Source organism: Myotis daubentonii, chromosome 18 (assembly GCF_963259705.1).
Source record: "Myotis daubentonii chromosome 18, mMyoDau2.1, whole genome shotgun sequence".
Taxonomy (NCBI): domain Eukaryota; kingdom Metazoa; phylum Chordata; class Mammalia; order Chiroptera; family Vespertilionidae; genus Myotis; species Myotis daubentonii.
In genome coordinates, this window is record NC_081857.1 from 16,866,776 (window position 1) to 16,893,901 (window position 27,126).

General features: G+C 42.3%; 1 protein-coding gene across 5 annotated transcripts in view; it reads left to right on the forward strand.

Moving 5' to 3' along the window:
- The window catches only part of KCNK2 (potassium two pore domain channel subfamily K member 2), a 150,814-nt gene that overhangs the window by 50,121 nt on the left and 73,567 nt on the right, over positions 1-27,126 (forward strand). For 2 of the 5 annotated variants that reach the window (XM_059675620.1, XM_059675621.1), the window contains exons 1-2: positions 8,804-8,931; positions 12,100-12,410. In XM_059675620.1, the coding sequence (XP_059531603.1) occupies positions 8,886-8,931; positions 12,100-12,410 (357 nt within the window). In that variant the 5' untranslated portion in view covers positions 8,804-8,885. The other 3 variants (XM_059675625.1, XM_059675624.1, XM_059675622.1) reach the window with 3 other exon arrangements.

Genomic DNA, 27,126 nt, shown 5'->3' on the forward strand with positions numbered 1-27,126 from the left:
AGTATTAACAGGACAATGATATGCAGGGCCCTGGGCTGCCCATAGCATGTTGATCTCTATCCTTAAGGCAGTTGGAAGCGTATGTGTGTGTTTCATCAGGACTTCAATTTGGCCAGATTTTACTTTTAAAGATCCATCTAGCCCCAGTGTGGAGAATGGAGATCAGTGGAGACGAGGCCACTGGAGAAAGTTCCTGGGGACGGGTGTTGGTGGTGGCAGTTCGGCCTTGATCACTTCATAGAATTTGGAGATCACACATCCATCTTAAGAAAATTTGGAATTCCACGAAATTCTGCTTTCTTCTATATTTTTGGGTTTTCTTCTAAAACAAATACGCCCTGGGTGGTGCATGGATTTTTATCTCAATTCTTCCAAAAACTTAGCACTTGCAAGTGCTCATTTAATTATAGATACAAAACAGATATAAAGGAAATCCAGATTAATACATGGTGAAATTAAGATCCTTGGTTGTTGAACCCATCCAAAAATGTCTTTAGTTGCTTCTAAATACTCTCATTCTCTATTTGCTTTTTCATTGCTTTTATGTATTGTGCCTTCATTTTAGAAGAGAAATTGAATTGACTTGTTCTTTACAAAGCCACATTCATTGCTTTCAGAATTTGTGGTCTTAGGTGAAGGCAAAATGCTGGACTGGCAAATGTTCACAACAAATATGCTTTAAATAAAGTACTGGATGTGCTGAAAATTCATTAGGTAATGAAAGCAATCAAGAAAAATGGAAAACTCTCTAATTCTCTCTGGATTTATGGTGGACTTTAATACAAAGTATCATATTTGATATAATTGGCAGACTAATATTGGCAGACTTAAAAAATTATCTAATGAGTTAGTTCATTGTTAGTGGAGAATTTACCTGTGATGCCAGAAGTGGAAAATGTCTAAAGTCTAAAAACATATAAGCAAAATATTCATTTCCAAGTGACAGTTTGTGATACTCAGCTTTGAAAGGGAAAAGGAAATTTGGAGCCAAATTTCCTCTCTGTAAACTAAGAAAATTCTAATCTTTCCTGAATTTACTCTATTATAATAGAGTGCCATTTTATAAGAATTTCTCTTTTTTTTACAATGCCCTTATTCATTATCTTATTCCCTGTTGAACAAAATTATATATGAATATTAGCTTATTTTTAATAAACTCTTGTGTGTGCACTGATTAAAGCACCCATGTTTATATGTAAAAGACGGGATTTTTGACTTACATGAGTTTTCAAAACGAAAAAGAAATCACATGGGGACTAAGAAATACCATTATAAAAGAGATTCTTGTTTACATTGAAAAACCTTATCTTTCTTCATGTTTTCTTATATGCACTTATTTGAAAGGGATCAATGCATAAGGCCATTTAAAATGACATTGCTGAGTTTTGTATTTTAGGGTGACTTTATTTTTTACAAAATGAACTGCTCAACTATGATAAATTTTGCTAAGGTTTCAAATGGCATTTTTTAATATTTCAAGGTGAGGTGCTTTAATTAGAAATCTCAGCAGCTCAAAGATGTTTACCAAATAGACATAGACATAATTTTACCAGTGTCATTCTTTCCTCATTGTAACCTCATGATTACAGAAATTCAGTATATCTTTGTTGCTTGTGTACATCCTTAAGTGCTAGAAAAAATGCTTCCTGGTACACAGAAGGTGCCTAATAAGTGCTAGTTGAATGAATGAGGAAATACATTTCCTGTACCATCAATGACTTACTGCAGGTAGGTGGTACTGTGAATGGAGAGAACTTCTGAACTGTGCCCCTTTGATACGTGCGAGTGCCTGCCATGATATGCCAAACTAGTTGGCAGGGGACCTGAGTTGCCCAGTGGCCCAGTTTCTCATCAGTGCCTAACTGGCCTCTGTAACTGTGAGATATCAGAGCACAATGAACCAAAATTCTGTTGTTCATCCAGGATTCTCCGAGTGTGCTCCCTGCAATACAGCACCACATGGGAACTTGTTATTCATGTCAACCCTCCGGTCTCAACCTAAAGAGGATTCATCAAAAACTCTGAGCATGGCTCAGTAACCCGTGTCAGACAAACCCTCCAGGCGATTCTGATGCAGGCTCAAGTTTACGACTTGTTGCTCTAGAGACCATGGTTGGATAGGCATGGCTAACATCTACCTCTTATTTTCCTTTTCTGTTCTTCCAGTGATGTCCGACTTCCCTTCTAATTGGCACAATCTAATTTTAGGGACATGAATACTTTGAGGAATGCCTTCTTAAAGTAATTTGCATAGCTCAGGCCAAAATCTTTATAAGCTTGATTGGAATTTAACTCTTAGAAGTTGTTATCTACTAGGGCCCAGTGCACGAATTTGTGCACCTCAAAAGGAACCGTGGGCCACGAGGCTGTGGTGGGCACAGGGGCGGGTCTCAGCCCATCCTCCGTGCCCCAGCCTGGCCCCTTCCGCTGTGGCCCCTGTTCCCCTGTTTGCCGGCAGCCCAACTCCAGCCGCCACTGTGCCTAGGCACTGATGGTGTAGACCAGTGATGGCGAACCTTTTGAGCTCGGCGTGTCAGCATTTTGAAAAACCCTAACTTAACTCTGGTGCCGTGTCACATATAGAAATGTTTTGATATTTGCAACCATAGTAAAACAAAGACTTATATTTTGATATTTATTTTATATATTTAAATGCCATTTAACAAAGAAAAATCAACCAAAAAATGAGTTTGCGTGTCATCACTGACATGCATGTCATAGGTTCGCCATCACTGGTGTAGACCTTGCTCGCACCTGCTGACGGTGCAGAGTGATTGGGGCCAGCACCAACAGGTGTAAGCAGGGCTGGCTCTGTCAGCGGGTGCAGCTGGCGGCTGCTGCCCCTATGGCCCCTCAGGAGCAGGGGGAGGTGGAGAAGCCCTCAGGGGCGATCGGTGCTGGCAGCCACCGCTCACACCCGCTGACGGTGCTGAGTGATCAGGACCTGCCGCGGGCAGTGGGTGTGAGCAGTGGCTCTGGTGCTGGCTGCAGGTGCAAGCGCTGGGTGGGACCATGGCGTGGAACCGCGGTATGCAGGAGCAACAAATTTTCGATAACTACCAGAGGCTTGCCCCGATGACAGTGACCAGAGCCCTGCCTTGGCCTGGCACCCCACTCACCTGCTCCACCATCCTGCCGCGGCCAACGCCCGCCCGCCATGTTCCACACTCTGTCACCTGCTGCTGATGCCCGCCATATTCCGCATGCACCCCCTGGTGGTCAGCACACGTCATAGTGACTGGTTGTTTGGTCTATTTGCATATTAGCCTTTTATTATGTAGGATTGCTACATAACAAATGACCCCAAGCCTTAGTAGCTGAAAACTAGAACTATTTATGATCTCACAGTTTTCGAGGCTTAGTTGGGTGGTTCTAGCTCAGGGACTGCACTCAGGGTGTTGTCTAAGACTGCAGTCATCTCAGGGCTCCGCTGGGGAGGATCCACTTCCATGTGCTCTTACACGGCTATGGGGAGACCTCAGGAGACCCACTTTCAGGCTTACTGAGGTGAGCCCCTCCTCAGGGCTGCCTGTTGACATGGCAGCTGACTTCCATCGGAGGTATCCATCCAAGGGGGAGTGAGAGTGCACTCAGGAATGAAGCCAAGGTCTTCTTATAACCGAATCATGGGAGGGAGGGATGTCCCCATCACTGGTGTTGTATTCTATTCATTAGCAGCCCACAGTCAAGGGGAGGGCATAACCTAAGGGCATGAATATCACGAGGCAGGAATCACTGCGGGTTAACTTATAGGCAAATTATTTCTCACCTTGTCCAATTCTATGCATTGCGATGTTTCGAATAGGACTCTTGATTTCTAGAAACAACACAAATCTCAACACAAACTGGCTATCCAGACAGAAATGTGTGCACCTTATGGTGTGGTGTGATATAGGGGACTGAGCAAATGCTGTCACCTGGATCTGCTCATCTTGGTTCTGCTTGCTCTGTATCGGCTCCATTCTCAGATAGCTTCTTCTCTGTTATTGGCATAAAAACCTACAAGGCTCTTGGGTGCAAGGTCAGTGGCATAGCATGAAAGTCTCTTTTCCCAGAAACTCTGGCATAAATTCCATTGCTGCATGGTTTACAGATCCTTGCCTAAACCAACTGAGAGACTGAGAAATCATGACTGCATTGGTTCAGACCCAGGACACACACTGCACCCACAATCAGGGAAGGGTTCCACAAGCTGTGAGGGGGAAGGTAAGTGCCCTCAGACCACATCAGGGAAGCTTTCACTGAAGTACTGCCTGTCCTGTTGTCCCTCCTGCGCCCCCCGGCCCCCCGCCTGAGTTTGCAGGCAACTAGAACCTCTTAGCCAGGTCTTTCCCTACCCTCCAACATTAGAGTCTATCACAGTACCCTGTATTCTTCATTGCTTGTATTCAAGTTTGAAATTTGTATTTATTTAGCACCTTTTTTTTTTAATCCTCACCTGAGGATATTTTTCCCATTGATTTTCAGACAGAGTGAAAGGAAGGGAAGAGAGTGGAGGGAGAGAAAGAGAAACATCAATGTGAGAGAGACACATAGATTGGTTGCCCTGACCGGGGCCAAGGATTGAACTTGAAACTGAAGTATGTGCCCTTGACCAGGAATCGAAGCTGGGACCCTTCAGTCTGCCAGCTGGTGCTCTAACCACTGAGAAAAAACAGCAAGGCCTAGCAGCTTCCCTCTTAGTGAAGGCAGCAACCTACCTTATTTTAGCCACAGAACTCCTGCTTGGCACCTAGTTGGCATTCAGCAAATAGTTGATGAGTGTGATTTATTCTTCCTTATCTTAGACCTGTGCAATTTTGTTTTCCAGAATATCAAAGAAATGGCAAGATTGATTATAGACTTGGAATTTGTTGGTGGTCTTGCTTGGCCAGGAGCCCCCTGGTTCATGGGTTAGGTCAAGCACAAGAGCGAATAAAACTCTTTTGAGTATCTACAATATTAGACATATATATTGTTTCACTTTAATTTTTACAACAATTGCTGTGAGGACAGTGTATTATCTTTATTTTGTAGATGAGGAAACTGATGGCCAGAGATCTTAAGGGACTCCCTCAAACTCACATGGTTCAGAAATGGTAGAGTTAGGATACCACAGAAGTCACTCAGATGTCAAAATTCCGGGTCTGATTGGAATTATGGGGAAGACTGTGGCATGCTCATTTTTTTTTTTTAAACTATGAAATTTTGAGCAGGCCAAAGTCAGAAATCAAAATGAACAGCCCTGAGGGCACTGGAATGAGGGCAACATATGAAATAAAGTTCACGGGTGTCCAGTGTCCTACAGCAGAAAAGAAATGGAGTCTACCCAGTCTTTCTGTTCCACTTTTGATGGAATTTACATGTATTGAGTAATGCAAGCATAAAATTAAACAGGATAAACCATCCCATTTCCTTGTTTCTCCCGTTACAATGATATGCAAACTAGTCTACTTCCTTTTTTGACTCTTATTCCAAAGACCATGAGTAAATATGTGTTTGGCACAGAGGCTCTTAAAGGGGCAGGAGTACTTACTTGAGGGGCCTGTGCAGGGACTGGACTGCAGGGGAAAGCAGGGCTAGATGACTGGTTTCTTGGTTCTTTTGAATTATCTGCGAGGCTGAGGCTGGCTTGGTGGAGTGATCCCTGTTAATGTTCCACTTTTTGAAATTCGTTTTTAAAATCTTGTTTTAATGTTTCTGTAAAGTAAATCCACCCCTCCCCACACTGCCTACGTATGTGCTTAATGTGAGAATAATGCAAAATGGAACATGGAAGACAACTGCTACATACGAATTGATGAAGAAAAGGAGGGAACGTGGCATTTCAGCATGGGGATTGGTGGCAAGTCCTACATCCCATGAGTCTGGGAAAAGGGAAGTACTCATTATACATACTGAGAGTTAACCCCCCACTGCAGTAAGCACTAGCCAGTTTGACCGAGGACCAGAGCTTGGCAAGGCGTGGTTAAACTTGCAAAAGACCCAGAGGGAACATAAAAAGAATCACCAAGTTGTTGAACAAAAGGGCAAAAGTAAAATAAACAACCAGACAACCAAAATACACATCCCCAAACAGAATACCCACAGTGTTTGGGACCATTTCACCGAGAGAACAAAAAGCCTGTAACAAGGTAGAAAACGATGCTGAGGTGGTAAGTTCATCTCCTGTCCTCTACATGTAGGACACTCCGGTTCTAAGCACCTGGGGGGAGACCAGGTGAGTGATGGCAACAATCACACTTTCATTGAGATGTCTATTAAACACCTTTCTGGTGTCAGTCACTGGTTATTGTGGGTACTATGGGGGATAGAGAGACATGGTTAATGCCCTCCCTGAGTTTAGCAGCGGTTCTCAACCTGTGGGTCGCGACCTTTTGGCGATTGAACAACCCTTTCACAGGGGTCGCCCAAGACCATCCTGCATATCAGATATTTACATTACGACTCATAACAGTAGCAACATGACAGTTATGAAGTAGCAACGAAAATAATTTTATGGTTGGGTCCCCACATGAGGAACTGTATTTAAAGGTCCAGAAGGTGGAGAACCACTGCCTTATATAATCAGTTGAAGGTCTTAAGAGCAAAAACGGAGGTTTCCCAGAAAGGATGAAATTCAAGCCTGAAGTATCAACTCAACTGAGTTTCCAGAGTTGCCCTAGGGGTTTCGGATGGATTTGCCAGCCCCACAGTCCTGTGAGCCAATTCCTTAAAATAAATCTTTTATACACACACCCTGTTGAGCTGTTTTCTCTGAAGAACTGCACTGATAGTGTCTTGGTCATGTAAGCTTGGGTAAAGGATGGGGAAGGTGTGGGGGGGAGTGACAGTACCCAGGAATCGAAGTGACCAGGAAGCACATTATATGTGACCTAGAGAGTCTGAAAGGGTTTTGGGACTGGGAGTGGGAGGACCAGATCCACATTTTAGAAAGCACGTCCGATTATATTACTCTAGAGAGCAGAAGTGAGGAAAAACGTGTTTCAATTCCAGCACGAAGGAATTCCTCCCAAGCAAGTCCTTTTTACAAGCAGAAAGAGGTGCTGACTCTATTTGGGAATCGAGAAACATAACTTGACGTTTTTAGTCACTGGTGGGCACAGTCTTGCAAAAGAATGACATTGTTCTTTTCCCAACCAGGAGTCCTTCTGCTCTACCTGACCTCCTTCGGGGCTTGTAGCTTTCACCGGTTTCTCACGTCTATAGCTTTCGCTAGGAGCCTCCCCTGTAACCGGGTAAAGATTCCAATCTGGCCACGCAGCCTTTCTGCGAGATAAACGGTCTCCCCCAGCCTGGAGGTGGGAGGGTGGAGGTCAGCCGGGGATTCCGGCTGCCCAAGGGGAAAGGAAGAGTTCACCAAGGGACAGAAGCTCCGCCGCTTCTTGCGTGTGGGGAGAAGACGCGCCTGCCACCGCTGCAGCCTCAACTCTGCGGATCCCTCCTCTGCAGGTTGGCTCCCCGCACGCGTCGCGTCCCCAAGAGTTCAGCTGCCCCCGCGCGCGGCGGTCTGCGAGCCTGGGCGGGGTCTGCCTCTCGCTGGGGAGGTGTGCGGGCGGGCGGGCGCGCCGGTCAGACTGAAGTCCCGGGTCGCCCACCCCGCTGCTCCGCCGAGAACATTCGCAGCCCCTGCCCCCAGCAAAGGGGTCTTGCTCCTGAGAGCCTAACCGATTTTTCTTCCATCCCCTCTGCATCCCTCGATGTTTTCACCCTGGCTCCCGGTGCGTTCCCCATCCTTTTGGTTCGGAACCTTCTGCGCAGAGCCCCTTCCCCAGCTCAAGCACCTTAGAGACGAGGAGGGGGTGGCTGGTGACTTAACCCATTCCCAGGCGTAGACGAGAGGAAGCCAGCACCCTCCCGACAGCCCCCGCTCCAGGGGTCTCAGGGCGCCAAAGGGGGTACTTCTCCCTACAACCCTTGGGGGCCAAGGGCTCCGGGGACTCTCGCCCCGGCGCTGGTTTCTACACCCCGCATCCCGACCGGGCAGGAGAGCGGTGGAGCCCCGCGGGCCGGAGAGCGAGAGTGAGGATCGGGGGAGGGGGCAGGGTTAGAGCCAGGGCCCGACAGGAGCAGAGGCGGCAGGTGAGTCCCGGGGCTGCGTCCCCAGGCGGGGAGGCGGGCCGAGCGGGGCTGGGGAAGGGAGCCCCAGGCTGGGGCGCTGCAGGCGAGGGTTGGGCTAGAAGGGGTGCGGGGAGGCGAGCCCGGGGCGGCGAGAGGGAGTGGGGAAGGGGCGGAGGGGAGGGAGTTCCGAAAGGAGGGAGAAGCGCTGGCGAGGGGCGAGAGAGCGAGCTGGAGGGGAGAGCCGCGGAGGAGGGCGACCGAGCCGGTGCCGCAGCTCGCGCTGGGCACCGAGGGCTCGCGGGGGGGGGGGGGGGGTTGGGGGGGGAGACGCACAAAGACATGCGAAGAGGGGCTGAGCGAGGCTCGCGCACAAAGACGCCGGGGCGCACGGCCGCTGGGGCCGCACCGACCGCCCCCGCGCCGCGCCGGGGCCGGGCCAGCGCCGAGCCCGGGGCGGAGCGCGCGGCGGCGGCGGCTGCGGGCCGGCGGGACCCGGGTCGCCCGCGCTCTCCGGGTGACCCGGGCCCGTCCGCAGGCGCGCGCGGGGGCGGCGGCGCCCGAGCCCAACTTGGCCTCGGCCTCGCCCTCTGCCCAGCCCGCGGGCGTCCCCTCCTTCCCGCGATTTCGTGGCTTCTCACGCTACCCCCACCCCCTCCCGCGTCCAGCCCGCGCTCCCCACCTGGTAAAACAAAGCCGGGGAAAATGCCTGCCCGTGCAGCTCGGAGCGCGCAGCCCGTCTCTGAATAAGAAGTGAGTACCGCGGTGTGTGTGTAAAAGGTTCAAGTCCATCTTTTGCAAAAAAAAAAAAAAAAAAAAAAAAAAGCGTTTCGAATGCTGCATGCCTCATGCTGCCCAGCGCCTCGCCGGAGAAAGCCGGCTCTAGCGCAGGAGGTGAGACCCCGGGGACCCCCTCCGCCGCCCGCCCCGCGCTTTCCCGCCCCAGCTGGTCCGGGGAGGGTTGCTGATGCCCCGCTGGCTGCAAGCGGACGTTTCCCACCCTCATTTCCCCTCCTAGGTGTTGGGTCATATGCTGGGGTTGGAGGCAAACCTATCCCCTGCTCCTCTCCTGCTGCTTCTCCCATGTCTCCTGCAGGTGCCTGGAGGTTTTGCATCTGCCTTGGGAATGGGTTTGAGACACCTTGTCTGTGTGTGTGTGTGTTGGGGGTGGGAGGCGGGGGACTAGTTTCCTGAAGGAGGAGGGTCAACCCTAGGGAACAACCGACAGGCAGGACGCGTGGTGACCCTGGGCACACTTGTTGCCCGTTGTCCATTGCCCATTGCGTGGTGGGACAGGCGGTGGTGCTGAATAAAAAGCTCGTTTCTCCTGGTATTGGGTCGCCCATTGAATCCGGGAGCAGAGCGAAGAAGACATACCTGGTGAGGATGGGAGAGCAGGATTGAGAGGAGGCTGATGTGCTGGGGGCAGAGGAGGGAGGCAGTGGTGGTGCCCAGAGCGTGTGGAGGGGGCCAGCCCCTGACTCCTTGTGCTGAGTAGCTTCTCTTGCTGATCATACCCCAAAGGACTGGAGATGGAAACCGGAGGGTTTCTCATATTAGACGGAGAGGAAAGGCTGTTGTTTTTTCATTTTGCTATCTCACCAGTTCCTGCCCATTCGGTCTGCCAAATGTGCATCATATGTATTTCTGCTAATTAAAAGATACGGCAATAGCTTAAAATAAACTCCATCGGGAAAGGTATTAGCTTAACACACACACACACACACACACACACACACACACGCACGCACTTTTAAAAATGTACCTGTCCCCTTCCTCCGAAAGCTTATAATGACGTTTAGTTTGCCGTGGGGATTTAGGGACGGGATTTGGGGAGCATCCAGGTACATAGTCTTGGTGTTTTCCAGTTCTGCAGACTGGACACCACTGATGTGAACAATCAGAAACAGGAGAGAACAGAGCACTGCCGAGAAAGGCTTGGGGAGCTTCCGCAAGAGAGACATAATGTTGAGCTTCTATGTGATCTTGTTAATTTTTATTCCAAAAATGCTACATTTTAGGTTATGACCTTTATTTTTCACTCAAACTCATAAGGCAGCGTGGAGGCCTGGTGGGGCGGTTAGACAGCAGATGACTGATTTTAGCTATTATCAGCATTTCTATTTAAAAAGTGTTGTTTTTTTTAAAAAAATGAAAATTCTAAACACATAGCCAGCGTGAATTTTGAGTGAAGTTGCCTTTACGAACATGAGATGTTAAAAGTGTCTATTCGTTCGGGGCTTTATGGAGCAGAGGAGTGTCGACAGGGTAGAAACGTGTACATACCTCTACTTCACTGCTGTCAGGACCGTGTGTGGCGATCGCACGTATGTACAGGTACTGTTACCCCGTCAGAGCGCTGGCTTCCTCTCTTCCAAGCCAGAACCACTCAGAGCTTTGCTGGTTGAGGATCCCTCTATTATCTGCCATCACTTTACAACACTGCCTAGCACTGGTGCTCCAAATAGCTTTGTTTGCAAAGCTTCTTTTTTGATGGGCAACTGAAGACTTAGTTTATGAATTCAGACTGTGGTCGTCCTAAATTTAACTCAGCGGTAGTCAAGAGGGCAAGGTATGTAGCCATGTGAAAATTGACACTCTCTGCTGTATTTCCTTCTCCTCCTCAAGTAATGTCAGGTTCCTGTCGGGCATTTGGGGGCAATTCCATTGGCATTTCCCCAATACTTACCCCAAAGTGTCTTTTAGATTAGGATATCATTTTATTACACCTGTATGATAGATACTATTTTCACTTGTTTCTATTACAGTTACGGACAACAAGTTGATTATTCTAGTTGAGGTGGTGGCTTTTTAAAATTCCCTCTTTGTTGGCCATTCTATTACCCCTTTTGGTTCAATGTTATTTTTCCAATCAAATATATTGTAATAGATGGCTTACTTTCCCCTTAGCAAGTAGAAGGCTAGTATCTCTTGTATTAGCTAAAAAGGAATCCATTAATGATATTTTTGAACAGCTCAGATGAATAATAAATGGATTTAGAGTCACCTCAGAGTATATGGGAATTTGTAAGGGAACACAGAAATTCATGCTAATGGAGCAATTAGCTTTGTACAGAGCATGTAGGGTCCAAGGTGTGAGACAAGGCTTTAAACTTTTTTTTTCTTGATAATGTTCACTGTTGAAATGGAAGGAACTTGTCATGTCTTGGCTGCACCAAGGATTTTGCCACAGTGGGTAGCGATATTCTTGTTTTTATACACATGTCAGAGATTGAATAACAAAGCATAGAGAATGCTTAAGCAAAAAGAAATGATTGGGCTACTGTGGTGTATTTACCATCATCACGTATTACCAGAAAATTACTAATGTTTTACTTTGAGCAATAGCGTCTGGGTCATAAATTCACTTATAATACAATTCCTTTATTATAATGAATTTTTTAAGGCAAAAGTAGAGAACGTTATTTACGTTGATTGCTGTGGTATAGAGTGTTACATGCTAGAGAAGGGGAGTATCCAGGAACCTTCTTCATGAGTATTCGAATATCTACTTTAGCATCAGCAACCCTTAGCAGTTCAGTAAGTCTTTGTTGACTCATGGTGGACAGATGCAAATTTTGAAATTCATTAGGAAGACCTCAGACATGTCAGAGAGGAAGGGAGAGAGGGACAGAGAGAGAGAAACATCAGCAATTAGAGGGAACCATTGATTGGCTGCCTCCTGCACGCCCTCCCCTGGGCATGGAGCCAGCAGCCCAGGCATGTGCCCTGACCGGGAATTGAACCGTGACCTCCTGGTTCATAGGTCGCTGCTCAACCACTGAGCCACACTAGCTGGGCGGGCGTGCTTTTATTTTTTTAAGTTTCTTGGTCCAACTCCTGTTTGTTTTTCTTCCCCCTCCCATCTGGATCCCCAATAGCAGCAGAGAGCGAAGGCCCAGCCCCTTTCCCTTGAACCCATTTATATGCTCCTGGGTGCCTTTCTGGTTCCAGAGCTTCCACCAGGAGCGCAGAATTCCGTCAACCTTTGCCACCCCTTAGACAAGCCCAGCCGTTACCCCACTGACCTCCTCCAGCCTAACCCTCCTTCTCTCTTACCAGTGGCGGCACCTGACTTGCTGGATCCAAAATCTGCCGCTCAGAACTCCAAGCCCAGGCTCTCGTTTTCCACGAAACCCACCGTGCTTGCTTCCCGGGCGGAGAGTGACACGGCCATTAATGTTATGAAATGGAAGACGGTCTCCACGATTTTCCTGGTGGTTGTCCTCTACCTGATCATCGGAGCCACCGTGTTCAAAGCGTTGGAGCAGCCTCACGAGATTTCCCAGAGGACCACCATCGTGATCCAGAAGCAGACCTTCATTTCCCAGCACTCCTGTGTCAACTCGACCGAGCTGGACGAGCTCATCCAGGTAATGGCCCAGAGGGGTTGTTGCTCTGCTTCCCCCGTGGGGGGAGAAAGACTCAGGGCGAGAGGAGGCAACTCATAGCACAAAGCTGTCCTGATTTGCCTGTGCGGGCCCCGGGTCCACTTTCCTCCTTCGCATAGAATTCTTCTCTGTAGACGGTCTCCTTTCGATACGTCTTCCCTCTTTTCTTACTTCTGCCACCTTTTCTTCTCCTTTTCCTTTATGCCTCCCTCCCATTCTTCCTTCTCACCCTCTTCTGTTCCTGCTCTTCTGTTATTTCTGTCCTGGCCTCTCCCAGCTCTCTGTCCCTTTGCCCTGCCTTAGAACTGCCAGTGGGCCCCTGTGGACCTGGGGTTACTTGCTGGACGTCCTTCTGGCTAAGTGGACATTGCCGCCTGAGAAAATTTGCTGTGGCAACTGAGAGGAAAACATAAGGCAGGAGAGCTGGGTTCATTGTGGCAGTGGCCATCGTAAGATAAAAAAGAGGAGTTTGTGGTGTGATCCTCTGAGCTTGGCACCCCTCGAGGTTAACAAGTTGTAACTCCCATCTTTCATCTAGCCCAATATAACTGATAACTGCCTTTTCTAAGTACCTAGGGACAAGTGATTAATCATTGCTTCTCTGAACCCCAACTAAAAGCAATGTACACTGTATGGAAAAATAGAATTCTTGAATAAAAACGAATTTAGTTTTAATTTACTCTATAAAAGCAGAATAGTATCTTTATGGAAAAACACTTTGTTTTAAAATATAATCCCAAAGTGACTTACAAGTTTCAGTTAGGCTCCTTGGAGATAGCTATATTTTTGTTGTAGATTTTTTTTTTTTTTTTTTTTGCATGAAACATAAGCCATACCAAGAATCCTGGTCAAGAAGAAAGTCCTAGAACTTTCTTTTAAGGGGAGATCTGAATGATTGTTGAAAACACTCTTCTTCATCTTATAGTTGGTTTTACATCATTTGAATGAATTGAAACAGACCGAGGGAAGAAATTATTATTGGTTTTAATCCAGTTTCGTGTTCTAAGACCTTTCCTCTCTTATTTCCTTTGGCCATGGATTCCCAAATGCTACCTCTGCCCTTCGTAGTCCTTTGTATTTGTAGAATACACATACAAGTTATTATTCAAGTTTTATTCAAAATTATCAAAGTTAATATTCTCTGACCCTCATTTAGCTCCTACCACATTCAGACACTTCTGCATCTCACTTATTTGACTTAAATTTTGAAAAAGGCTCCTCATATACTTATATACTGAATTCTCTGTTATTTTTAGATGATAGCAATGTTTTCAGTAGACAGTACACCTGACAGCTAATATCATTGTTCCACCCATTCCATTGCCTGTTCCTACATAAGATCTCGATCACTTCACTCTCTTTGTGCCTCATAATCTTAAGAGGTACTAAAAATCTCTGAAGAATCCCCATGTCCCTTGGGTGTTAGAAGAAGAGCTCTAATTTAAAAAAAAAATAGAAGAAGAAGAAGAAGAGCCCTAGGTTGTCTTGGAGGTAGCTCAGAGTAGTGGTAAAAGCCTGAACTTTGGAATAGATGTGTTTTAAACTGCAGTTGAGTCCTTTTTTAGAGGTGCCATCTTGAGCAAGTAATTTTTCTCTCTAAACTTTAAGTGACCTCTCTGGACTGAGGAAAGAATACCTATAAAATAGGGTTGCTGTGAAGAATAAAGAGGTAATTCAAGTAAAGCATTTAAGTGCTTAAAGAATGTTGGCTTTGTTTGCTGTTGTTATCCCCTTATCCCATACTCCTACTCCATCCCATTTTGGGGGTTGAAATATATCTGATTCTTAGACTCTGAATTGAGATGTGTTTAGTCGTGGACAGGAGAACAAGGCCTGGGGTTTCGGGGCACTGCTGGAGGAAACTGATTTCGATGATCCCACTCCTCGGCACCACCCAGATTTAGTACCTAGGATCGTGCAAACAATTTGAAGGTCATGGCAGGTGGAGACCATCTGGAGGTGGAGACTGGTCATTTTTGCTACATTGCTTTTGGAAGCCAACAAACAGAGCTCAATATCTGACCTAATTCTTTTCTTTCTGCCCCTCAGAGGCAATCCACTTTAGCTTCATTAAGATTCACTGCTGGTTGAGTATTTTTGTGCTTATTTAGTATTTTTTCAACGCAGAAGTTGCCCATTATTTATTGTTACATCAATCACCTTTGTAAGCATCTGGATTTAATAAATTATTTTCTCTCTCTTTTTGATAAAATAAATCTTTATAATGGCGTGGCTTCAAGGACCAAGATCAATGTTTTAATAGGGAGGAAGGCCAATGAGCCAGTAATCATATATTAGAATTACATTTCACTCATCTGATTTTCATAAATTTCAAAGTGTTTTGCACATTTATTTTCCTAGTTAATTATCCTTTAAAACCTCACTAATACATATATCATTATAACTCTGTTTCTGGAGATTTATTCCGTTCCTTTCATTGAGCCATGCTTCCCTGTCTCTTTCCGTTGTGATCTATCCATTTGAAAAAACAGCCACCTCTTCAATCTTTACCGACTGACTATGTGTGGGGAAAGACTTTCACCAATTAGCCGAGCTTGAGAGGCCTCTCAGACCTTTGCCATGGATTCACCTTCTCTGGACTTGTGCATGTCAATTCCCAATTACATGGATTGGCCAGTTTCTCTCTTTTTTTTTTAGGGGCTTGTAATCTCTTGCTACCTCTGGTGTCTGTCCGCAGTACTGCAGGTTTTCTGGAGCTGCTGGAAGCCATTCAAGTCACTTTTATTCTCAGTGGTCCATCCCCAGGTGTGCAGAGGGGGCTGCATCCTGTCTGTACTCTGTGTTGGGCAAGACAGAAACCATCTCTCTGGGTAGCCCCCCAAAAGCCAGAATGTGGGACGCACGCTCCACTCTTTTCTTGCCCCACGATGGACAGGCTGCCAAGCTGTGGTGGCCTCTGTCTGTTGTACCATGGGCCCTCTGGAGCAGAGGCAAGAAGTCCAGCTCGCTTTTGTTCTCAGTGTCCCCCAGGCAACTAGACTGTGCCGGGTCCCATCAGTTCTCTGAAACAGGCAAGATGGAAACCAGTCCCGCCCAGCCAGCGTGGCTCAGTGGTTGAGCATCAAGCTATGAACCAGGAGGTCATGGTTCGATTCTCTGTCAGGGCACATGCCTGGGTATTGGGCTCGATCCCCAGTGTGGGGCATGCTGGAGGCAGCTGATCAATGATTCTCTCTCATCATTGATGTTTCTATCTCCCTCCCCCCCCCCGCTTCCTCTCTGAAATTATATATATATATATATATATATATATATATATATATATATATATATAAATGGATCCACCAGCAAGTCACAATTTTTTTATTTCCCAGTGCATGTAAATGTTCTGTTTACAATATTCTATAGACTAGTGTCTTAAAACAATAGCATCATGTCTTAATACATCATTAATACCTTAATTAAAAAACACTTTATTGCCAAAAACTGCTAGCCATCATCTGGGCCTTCAGTGAGTCACCATCTTTTCGCTGGCGGAGGGGCTTGCCAGGATGGTGAGGTCTGCTGACTGAACAGGGAGGTGGTTTCTGAAGGTGGCCATATCAGTGGACCCTGCCTTCCACGACTGCTTTCTCTGTAGCATGTGACGCCGTTCGACAGCATTTACCCACAAGGGAAATTCTTTCTCAATTGGACTCAGTCCCCTCATAACCTGCTGCTGCTTTCTCAGCTGAGTTCTTGTAGTAGCCTAAATTCTTTGTTGTCATCTCAGCCATCTTCACAGCATCTTCCCCATCAGTTTGTTCTGTCTCAAGAAACCACTCTTTGCTCATCCATAAGAAGCACCTTCTCATCCATTCAAGTTTGGTCATGAGATGTAGCAATTCAGTCACCTCTTCAGGCTCCTCTTCTAATTCTAGTTCTTTTGCTATTTCCACCATATCTGCAGTGACTTCCTTCGCTGAAGTCTCCCTTCAAAGTCGTCCATGTGGGTTGGAATCAATTTCTTCCAAATTCCTATTAACGTTGATATTTTGACCTCTTCTCATGGACCACAAATGAATATTCTTAATGGCATCTAGAATGGTGGATCCTTTCCAAAGCTTTCAATTTACTTTCCTCAGATCCATCAGAGAAATCAATAGCTATGGCAGCAAAAGCCTTACGAAATCTATTTCTTAAATAATAAGACTTGAATGTGGACATTACATCCATGGGCTGCAGAATGGATGTTGTGTTAGAAGACATGAAAACAACATTCATCTCACTGTACATGTCCATCAGAGCTTTTGTGTGACCAGGTATATTGCCAATGAGCAGTAATATTTTGAAAGGATTTTGTGTTTTTGAGCAGCAGGTCTCAACGGTGGGCTTAAAATATCCTTTAAACCATGTTGTAAACAGATGTGCTATAATTGAGGCTTTGTTGTTCCATTTATAGAGCACAGGCAGAGTAGATTTCGCATAATTCTTAACGGCCCTAGGATTTTCGGAATGGTAAATGAACAATGGCTTCAACTTAGAGTCACCAGTTGCATTTAACCCCTAACAAGAGAGTCAGCAAGTTCTTTGAAGCTTTGAAGCCAGCCATTAGCCATTGACTAATTCTCTCTAGTTATGAAAGTTCTAGATGGCATCTTTTTCAAATAGGAAGCTGTTTTGTCTACATTGAAAATCCGTTGTTTACTGTAACCAGCCTCATTAATTATCTTAGCAGGGTCTTCTAGCTAATTTTCTGTGGCTGCTGTATCGTCATTATTTGACTTCACCTTGCACTTTCATGTTGTGGAGACAGCTTCTTTCCTTATTCCTCATGAACCAAAATAGCTTCACAATTTTCTTCTGCAGCTTCCTCACCTCTCTCAGTCTTCATAGAATTGAGCAGAGTTACAGCCTTGCTCTGGATTAGCCTTTAGCTTAAGGGAAGATTGTTGGTTTGATCTATCCAGACCACTAAAAGTTTCTACACATCAGCAATAAGGTTCTTTCACTTTCTTATTTATGTGCGCACTGGAGTAGCACTTTTAATTTCCTTAAAAACTTTTTCTTTGCATTCACAACTTGGCTAATTGGTGCAGGAGGCATCCCTTTTGGCTGATCTTGGCTTTCAACCAGTAGGAGGTGGCCAATCAATGATTCTCATTTTTTTCTTAAAAAAAATATCTTTATTGATTTCAGAGAGGAAGGGAAAGGGAGAAAGAGATAGAAACATCAATGATGAGCGAGAATCATGGATCGCCTGCCTCCTGCACACTCCCTACTGGGGATCCTGCCTGCAACCTCGGCATGTGCCTAGACCTGGATTCAAACTGTGACCTCCTGGTTCATAGGTTGATGCTCAATTACTGAGCCACAACAGCCGGGCTCTCATTTTTGATGTTTCTATCTCTCTCCCTCTTTCTCTCCCTTCCTCTCTCTGAAATCATTAAAAACATATTTAAAAAAAAAAAAAAGAATCACAGTGTCTGTCCTGGGAGACTAGAATGCAGTTGGGGATCCACTCAAGAACCCTGTGGGGAGATGGTGGATGGTCTGGGTGAGGACAGAAGCAGTGGATGTGATGAGATGTGATCAAATTGGGAGATTTCAAAAATAAACTTGGCAGGATTTGAGGTGAGGTGTGAGAGAAAGAAATCAAGGATGAAGAACTAGAAAAATGAAGATGCCAGTTAATGAGATGGGGACAACTCAAATGGAGCAAGTTTCAGGGGTGAGCTCGGGAGTCCAAGTTGGCATATGATTGGTTTGAGTTGCTTTTCAGACACCCAGGCAGGAGAGTGGTCCAGAGTGAAGAATACATTTGGGAGTTATGAGCATCTTGGTGATGCTACATGAAATCACCTAGGAGTGTGGATGGATGGAGAAGGACAGGACCAGGGACTCAGAGGTGAAGGTGGTGAGACAGTGGTCAGGGAGATTAGAGGAAATCAGAGAGCATGGTGTTCTATGAGCCAAGTGAGGACATGTCACAAAGTGGGAGAGACCAGCTCTGTCAAATGCTAATGCCAAGTCTTCCTCTCTTTACCATGCTCTGTAATAGTCAATTGGTACCGTAGTCTATAAATTCATGATAGTAATTTTATATATAATTAGAAATCATTAAGCCCAAACATGACACAAATAATTTTTGAGCCGTTAGCTCAAACACTAAACACACAGGCTGTATATGACAAAGTCATAAAAGATAAGTCCTGTGACCATTTGGGACACATTATACACATGTGGATAAAATAAACAGGATGTTCACCCACTTTCAAACTTATGCATGGATTCTTTTAAAAAATTTAATTATACATTTATGTATTACTTGGAGCCTTTAAAGTGTTTTTCACACAGAAATAAATTACAAGCAATAGCTATGCCTCAAGCTAGGCAACCAAGGCTCTGATATAGCTGAACTGTAGCACCAAGACCTGAGACTGAAACCATAAAAAAATTTTTTTTTAAATGTTATTGCGTTTATTTTTGTTTTATTATTTTTACTTTCTTGGAACTAGTGATCCATTTAACCCCTCTGTGCCTCAGCTTTGGTGGAAGATAAATACTATGTACCTGATTTCTGTTATGTGATACCATATTGATAATGGTCACTGGGTTGTTTTTATGAGATGAAGCACCTCAGTCTTACAGTGCTGGTTCCAAGTAGACTCTAGAGGACACTCAATAGAAGCACAGTGGTGAGTAAAAGTGAAACAGTGAGTGAAGTTCAAATGCTTTCAGTCACCTCCTGATGCGCGCACTCTTCCCCCTTCATGCATCTCCCGGGTCCTCAAGAAACTCCATGTTGCTCACTGTGACTTTTCATTCCTCTCTCTCTCTCTGCCCAGTTTAAATGTATCCTGCTCGTTCCACCAGCATAAATATATTGTTGTTTCGAGGGAGTCTGAGGGCAGGAGAGAAGTGAATATCACTAAGGATGTTCCAACTTGATACTTCTCCAGTCATGAGATCCATCATCCCTTAAAGATCACTGTAGCGCCCTGGCCTGTGTGGCTCAGTTGGTTGGAGTGTTGTCCAGTACATCAAAAGGTAGCTGGTTCAATTCCTTGTCAGAGCACATAGCCAGGTTTTGGGTTTGACCTTTATTGATAACTAATTTGGGCTGTGAAATGCTTGATTTACTCAAATACAAATCTGATTAACTGGTCTCTTTGCTTATTGTGCGTGTGTGTACAGAAGCTGAGGTCTTCAATCCTTGTTATGTCCTTTTAGTTACATATTTAGGAAGGGCAGGAAATCAATACCAAAAAAAGATGGCTCCAGTAATGGCATCTTCATAGGTTGGTTGCTGTGCCCTGAACTGCTCTTGGGACTGGTATCCTTGTGTGAATAAAGATGAATAATACAGCATCTGTGAATGACTAATGCAGAAAACATGGGGAGAGATGCCAGGCTCGTTTTCGGTGCTGATGGTTGTGGTGTGACACTCTGAAGTCAGTCTGAGAGGTGCCCGAGGGAAGGGTTTAATTGCATTTTTGTGCAGTAGCTATTGGACACTTGTCAAAAGGTAGCCCTGTCATTCCATTCGGCTTGAAGAAGTATAAGAAATTCTATCATGTTCCTGTTTCTCAACAAAGTAGATTTCAGCTAATTCAGTATTTATTTTAACTGGGGAGTGTATGGGTGTGTAATTGAGAACGATGGGGAAACTTGGAGGAAAGCTAAGACGCTAAGACAGAAAGAGTATGAATCACTACATTTTAGGAAGTAATTCATATGCTATTTTTGCTGTCTTGATTGGGTGACATTGAACCAAGAAATATAAACATATTAAACAGTTTTGTAAGACTTCCTTTTCTCTGCATAATGTTAGCAAGTCATCAGTACATTTATCTGTAGTGTGTGAGGAAATTCTACCTGGAACCTGAAAGCACAGACATTTCTTGTAGGCTTATTTAATGGCAATGAGTCAACTCCGTGGAAGTGAGAAATACATAAATTTTACAGGGCTTGAAGCAGAGGAAGTGTCTATTAGAATAGTATTGGAATGTTTTAGTATTGTGATATTTGACCTTTATCAATGACTAATTTGGGTTGTGAAAAGTTAGATGTACTCAAATACAACTCAGATTAACTGGTCTCTGGTGTGTGTGTGTGTGTGTGTGTGTGTGTGTGTGTGTGTGTGTGTACAGAGGCTGAGATTGGTTATGATCTTTTAGTTACATATTTAGGAAGGGCAGGAAAAAATCATTTGTTTTTAAAACCCATGAAACCTGTTAAAACTTGTAGCTATTGTGGAAATATATGCTTATGTGTACTGGAAAATCAGATGAGCAAAAATCAGTGGCTTTCTATTGAAAAAGCCAACAGAATCTCCAAATTTGGGGACTCTATGGATACATGTAATTGACAGTAAAACTCCCTCGTTCCATTTTGGGCTATTTTTTCCATCAGTTTAGAATGTCAGGCCTTAGAAACAGTGCATGAATAAATGCTGGTTAGTGTGGTTGGCCTTAGGCTAAATGGTATAAAAATGTACCGTGTTCTTCGATGCTGTGTCTCCTTGATCTCAGTCTTCTGCCCACACAAGTCCTATTTTAAGGACAACCTCTTTTATAGAACTTCCTAGATAGAGTGACTGTGCGTCCTATTAATTCCTAGCTTATGCTTGTAGAACTGTCTCTTTGTTATCTCAGCAACCTTTATCTTTCTCCCTTCTCTATGCCCTTTTGTTTCTTTCTGACTTCTCACTCAACCTCCTCTCTCCATATTTTTCTTTTCTTTTATTAATCTTATCCCCCAACTTATGCTGAGATGAAAGGGGCCAGAAAGATAGAGATTAATATTCTGATAGACTATTAGTATACCATACAATAATATGGGATCTAGGAAAACTCATGAAAGCACGTACAGCTGGGGAAATGCAGGTCTCGGTATGCTGGCTTCACGTGTATTTTTCTGGCTCCTTCCGTGTTGCAGTGACTCGGGGGTCCCAACCATGTGCTAGCCCGCTGCACCACAGTGTCATTCCATGCAGGGCTCACAGAATAGCAGAATTCCAATGTTTCAAGTTCAGTCCTCGTTTGATATATAAACCATCTCTATAACAACTTGCAAGATGGTCACCGATGACCCTTGGATGCCGTTAAACAAATTCACTCAGTGATAGAGAAGTGGTTAAGTAAACTGTTACCTGTAGCTATTCAATGAGATGTCTATGAAGTGAGATATGGATGACTTCAAAATGCCTTGGAACATGCTTATGTTTTATGAAAATAGTTGAAAGCAGATTTGATGATTATAACCTTTAACAAAACTAAAAGTTAAATACATGCAGGTTGCAAAAAAAATATCTCTTTTACAGACTGTGGGTGATTTTGTAGTTCTTCTTTTTCCAAATGTTCAGTACTATGTATATTACTTTTATGATTGAAAAAAATCTTCCAAGGTGGATGTAACCAAGGGATACAGCCCTACACCCAGCAGTACGCCTCCTGCTTCCGGTCCACCTCTAACTAATTCTGTGGTTCCCTGTTTTGGACTTTAAGCTTTTGTTTTTATTAATGGGAAATCAATTTGCACTTTCAAAAGAGCAAGAAAAAGGGTGTGCACTTCATTAGTCTGTATAAAAATAGCTTTGACATGCAATGCGTAATCCCCAATAGGAGGACAGACCTGGGAAGGTAATCGAGATGTTGATGTTTTGAGTTGCTTTCCAAAGATGGTTGTGCAGATACTGCTTCCTGTTGGAAATGCTACCCTTTCTACGTTATAAGAATTAAGTCTTTTGAGGTGTTTTTTTTTTAAAGGGTGCCTTAAAAAATAAATAAAAGGGTGCCTTATAAGAATTTCTAGTTAATGTGTGGTTAAACTTAGGTCATCTATTACTTGGAAACATGGTCCAGGACTTTGAAAGTCTTTTAAAGAAACTATGAAAATAATTGATAGATTAAAAATGTTATTGCATGTTGTCTTGGTCACTTAAAAGATATACTCTGGGAAAACCTTGAAAATGTGCTCCTTTAGTAGACTCTAAATATAGCATATTTAATCCCCTGTGTTCTGTATAAAATATGCAAATGTACTACTTCATCTTTTTTTCTGCATGAAATGAGAAATATATACTGTAGAAAGAAAAAGATTACTGATGTTAGATTTGGAAAAATCTCACCTTTTTCAATTCTTACAATAGTCCATTTAACTATGGGATATAATTGTGGAATTTCTTTTTGTATTTATGTAGATGCCTCTGTTTTTTCTAGGCCAAAATAAACAAATAAAAACCATAAATGCCATCTTCATATAACTACAGAATTTCTGACAAACAAAGTTATATGGAATGTGTCTCAAGTTCATTTATCAAATTGGAGGCTAGAATGTATATTAGTATAGAATATTTGATATCAAAAGAGGAATATACAAAGTTACTTCTGTAAAATGTAATCATCTTAAATATTAGATAATATCCCTTGATTTCTCATATATATGCAAAGTTGGACACAACTTGAATATCCCATAAGGATTAGGTAATCCATGCTTTCCTAGAATAGCATTCTTAGCCATATAGGGTTTTACTTAAACTAATAGGTATATATTCTTCACAGTAGAACTCTAAGGTCATGATTGTTTTGCTATGAAGTTTCCTGCTTATGGGAATTAGCTTTAATGCTCCAGTAATAAATACCACACTGCAATGAAATGTAGCATGTTTAACACACTATTCATGAAAATATCAGTACTATTATTTTGCATGTTAATATGAAATTGTCATTTTGTTCGCCAAAAAGTTCTTAGATATTGGTAATATTATATGGTTCAACCCAGTATTATCATTAGCTGAGAACTGCACTTGAGTATACTTGTGGGATATTATGCTAATATGGTGTAGCTTTCGAGAATTTGTTTGCTCTTTTGTTGGATTATCAATAGTCCCAGAAATATTACCTCATGCATTGAACTCATGGGAACGTTTTTATGATTGTCAGTAATTTTCTTGAGTTCCAAGCCTGTGCTAGTTTCATATGATTACAAGCAAGTGTCTTAACAATATTTGGTGTTAAAGCTGATTATAGTTCTAGAAAGACATATGACATCAACTTTTTTAAAAAAAAATATTGATTTTTCACAGAGAGGAAGGGAGAGAGATAGAGAGCTAGAAACATCGATGAGAGAGAAACATCGATCAGCTGCCTCCTGCACATCTCCCACTGGGGATGTGCCCACAACCCAGGTACATGCCCTTGACCGGAATCGAACCTGGGACCTTTCAGTCCGCAGGCCGACGCTCTATCCACTGAGCCAAACCGGTTTCGGCGAGACATCAACTTTTTACAATTCAAGAATGCACAAATTTACAGTAGAATGCTGTGAACTTTGATTCTAAAGCCGTTGTCGTGGAAACTAAGATTTTCATAATAATTTTGAGTAATTACTTTTATCATCTCTATGAGTATAAGCCTCTTAGAACTCTAAGTATAAGCTCATAATCTTGACTATGATTCAACTTCCTTTCCCTGTGCGCATTCTATTATTGACTATAAACTGAAGAGCAAAACTGAGTGAAAATCCAACCAAGATCTACTAGGTCTTTTGTAGATTTTAAGTTTGGAAGCCCTTCAGGTAATCATAATATATTAGGATTAAATGCATAGGACCCAACATTACTTCACCCTAACCTAAACAATTCAACTTAGTCATCAGTTGTCAACGTGACTTCAGTTCCACAAAAGTTGCCTTTAATGGAAAAGTGAATTTTTATTATTGATGAAGTGATTGTTTGGTCACATTATATGGCATATACAGAAACAGTTCTAATGAAGGTATTTGTTAAATGATCTAATGGCCTGAATTTATGTTGAAACTGCAGACTCTTAGATCTATGACAGTGCACTTGCCAAGGGCATTCAATTTCCTGTGGGTGGTGACCAAGAGAACTTGTACAAAAATATAAAATAAACTTACAAGAATATTCCAGAAAAAGGACCTCATGGTAGATTCATTCTCATAGTGATTTGACATATTCTCAGTTCCATCTCAAGCTTCTGTTGCAATAATCACAGCTCTGTGATAACTATTTACAACCCACACATTGCCAGGCATACTGTTTATAAGTCTACTTTTGCTTATTTTGCATTTAAATAATTTGTGGCCCTTATCCAAGTGTCTGGTTAATGTCGCACCTCATCATAGACAAGTAAAAGAACAGGCTAAAAGATGATGGTGCTGGTCATGAAAACTATATTAAGTCAATTGTTGGAGGAATTAGCTTGCTTCTAGTCAATAAAATAATTTACTTAGTGGGGTGGAGTCTAAAGATATGCCTTATTTTTTCTCATCTATATCGCCCATGCTTTTACTTCTCTTGCTTCCCCATTGCCTAATACCTTAAGCAATTAATTATCTTTTTGAATAAATGAATGTAAAATATAAAAATACACTTTGGATGCAATTATAATCTAAATCCCAACCCTCTTCCTTGATTTTTACTGGAAATATTCATTTTTCCTGGGAATCATAAGGCTAGAGATCACTGAGCCTGTGCTTACAAAGTGTGTGTTCCTATCTTAAGATATTTCCAAAGACATTTTACATTTTTTTTTGTTGGGGTGGGGATTGAGGGGTGGGGGAGATGCTATCTGGCCTAAACACTACCATTTTACATTTTTAAGTGTATCTGTCCTTCTAATTTTTTTGTCTGCTCATAATTATTTAATTAAATACCATTTTCTTGCGAATGATCAATATATTTAATGATAAAACGCTGACGTCATTGAGAAATTTATGTGACAAAAAAACCCCAAAGAAGTCTGTTATCATTTTTATTTAACATTGCTTTAGAAATACTAGGCAATGTAATAAGAGATGAAAAGTAATAAAACATAGTTATTGAAAGATGCTGAGATAAAATGTCTTATTTGTAAACTATAAGTTTGCTTATTTTGGTAGAAAACAAAAGCAATAAAACAAAAGAAATAATAATAGCAGTGAGTTGAAGTAGTATAGAGCAGCGATTCTCAAGATGTGGTCCCAGGACCATCTCAGAATATTGATGAGCTCAAAGCTATTTTCTTAGTAGTACTAAGATCTTTTTTGCCTTCCAGTCTGATTATCTCATGAGTTTTCCGCAGGCAATGTGTTGTTCTCTCTCAGCATATTGAAAGAAGAAATATATATTAGAATCTGTTTTCTATTAAGCCAGATATTTAAGAGATTTATAAAATTATAGAATAATGCCCCTCTTGTCACTAAATGTTTGTTTTGAAAAACAATTATTTTTCATAAAAGTTGGTTACTTATGTTCATATATAATGGGATTATTGTTCTTTTTTGCATGAATTAATAAAAACATTTCAAGAATTATAAATTCAAACAAATGCAGTAAATATCAATAGTTATAACTACATGTACAAAAGCTCATTGATGTCTTCAATAGTTTTTGAGACGGTAAAGTGGTTTTGAGATTTTAAAAAATTGAGACCTGCTGGTGCAGAGAATGAGCAATATACTGCATTAACCCAGTTATAATTTAAAATGGAAATAATAATATACCTAAGAAGAACCTTACAGACCTATGTGAAGTATATAAAAATACTCTAGTTTAGGATATTAAAGAGGACTCAGTAAATGGAGATTTATACCATGTTCTTTGATGGGAAGTGTTATTATTATACTAGTGTTCATTCTCCTTAATTAATTTATAGATTTCACATATATCCAAACAATGGATTTGGTAAGCCTGTGGAAATGAAAATTTGTATAAAATTTAACTAAAGAGTCCCAAAGTTTGTGCAAGAATAATAGGTAGCAACTGCAAAAAACATTTTTAAAAGAAGCATAATCAGGTAGACCTGTCTTATCTGATATTAAAGTTACAATATAGAGTCAGATAAGGAAAATCAATTAACTCAAAACTAGTTTCATTATACTGTGAATATACGTGGATATGTGTATATTTGTGTGCGTTGAATATATGATAAAGGAAGTATTAGTGTTCAACCTCACTCATCATAAAGGATATATACATAAATGAAATAATTCTTATCAGTTTGGTGAAGATAAAATATTAATATTAGAGGTAATAATATTGCTAAGCATTTATAAATTGTTGGGGAAAGAAATGATAAATTGTAATAACCTTCTTGGATAGCTATACATCAAGTGCTTAAAATATTCATAATCTTTAATGTGGCAATTTTATTTCTAGAAACCTCTCTCGAGGAATATGCAGAAATGCAAAAGTATTTATACACAAAAATGTTCATGGCACCATTTTTATAATAAGACACATTTTAGAATGTCTACATATTGAGAAATGACATTTCCATAACAAATATGGTAATGTCAAGGAAAAACTGCATCTAGAATAATGATTAAAAATAGAAAATACATTTCATATATTTCATAAATCCAATTATGTAAAAAGGGTTACAAAATACCAGGAGAAGATACCTTAATAAATTAATAGTGGTTATCTCTGGATTCTGGATTCTAGAATTATGAATAGTTTTTATTCATAATATACCTTTTTAACTTTCTGTATTTTTCTAATTTTGCAGTGAATATATGTCATAGTTAATGTAAACAATTATAATTCAATTAACTTTACATACAACTACTGTAGTTTTAATTTATAGATGAAAATAAATTAGATGAATGAGACTTTATTCTGTATTTCAGCTCTGGATTACTTGCTTTATCACATTTGACAGTAATTTCTTGGATAGTGCCTCCAAATATTAGTACAATGTAGTGTTTGCCCATTCACCAGTAAACTATATAACCTTAAATAAATCACTTT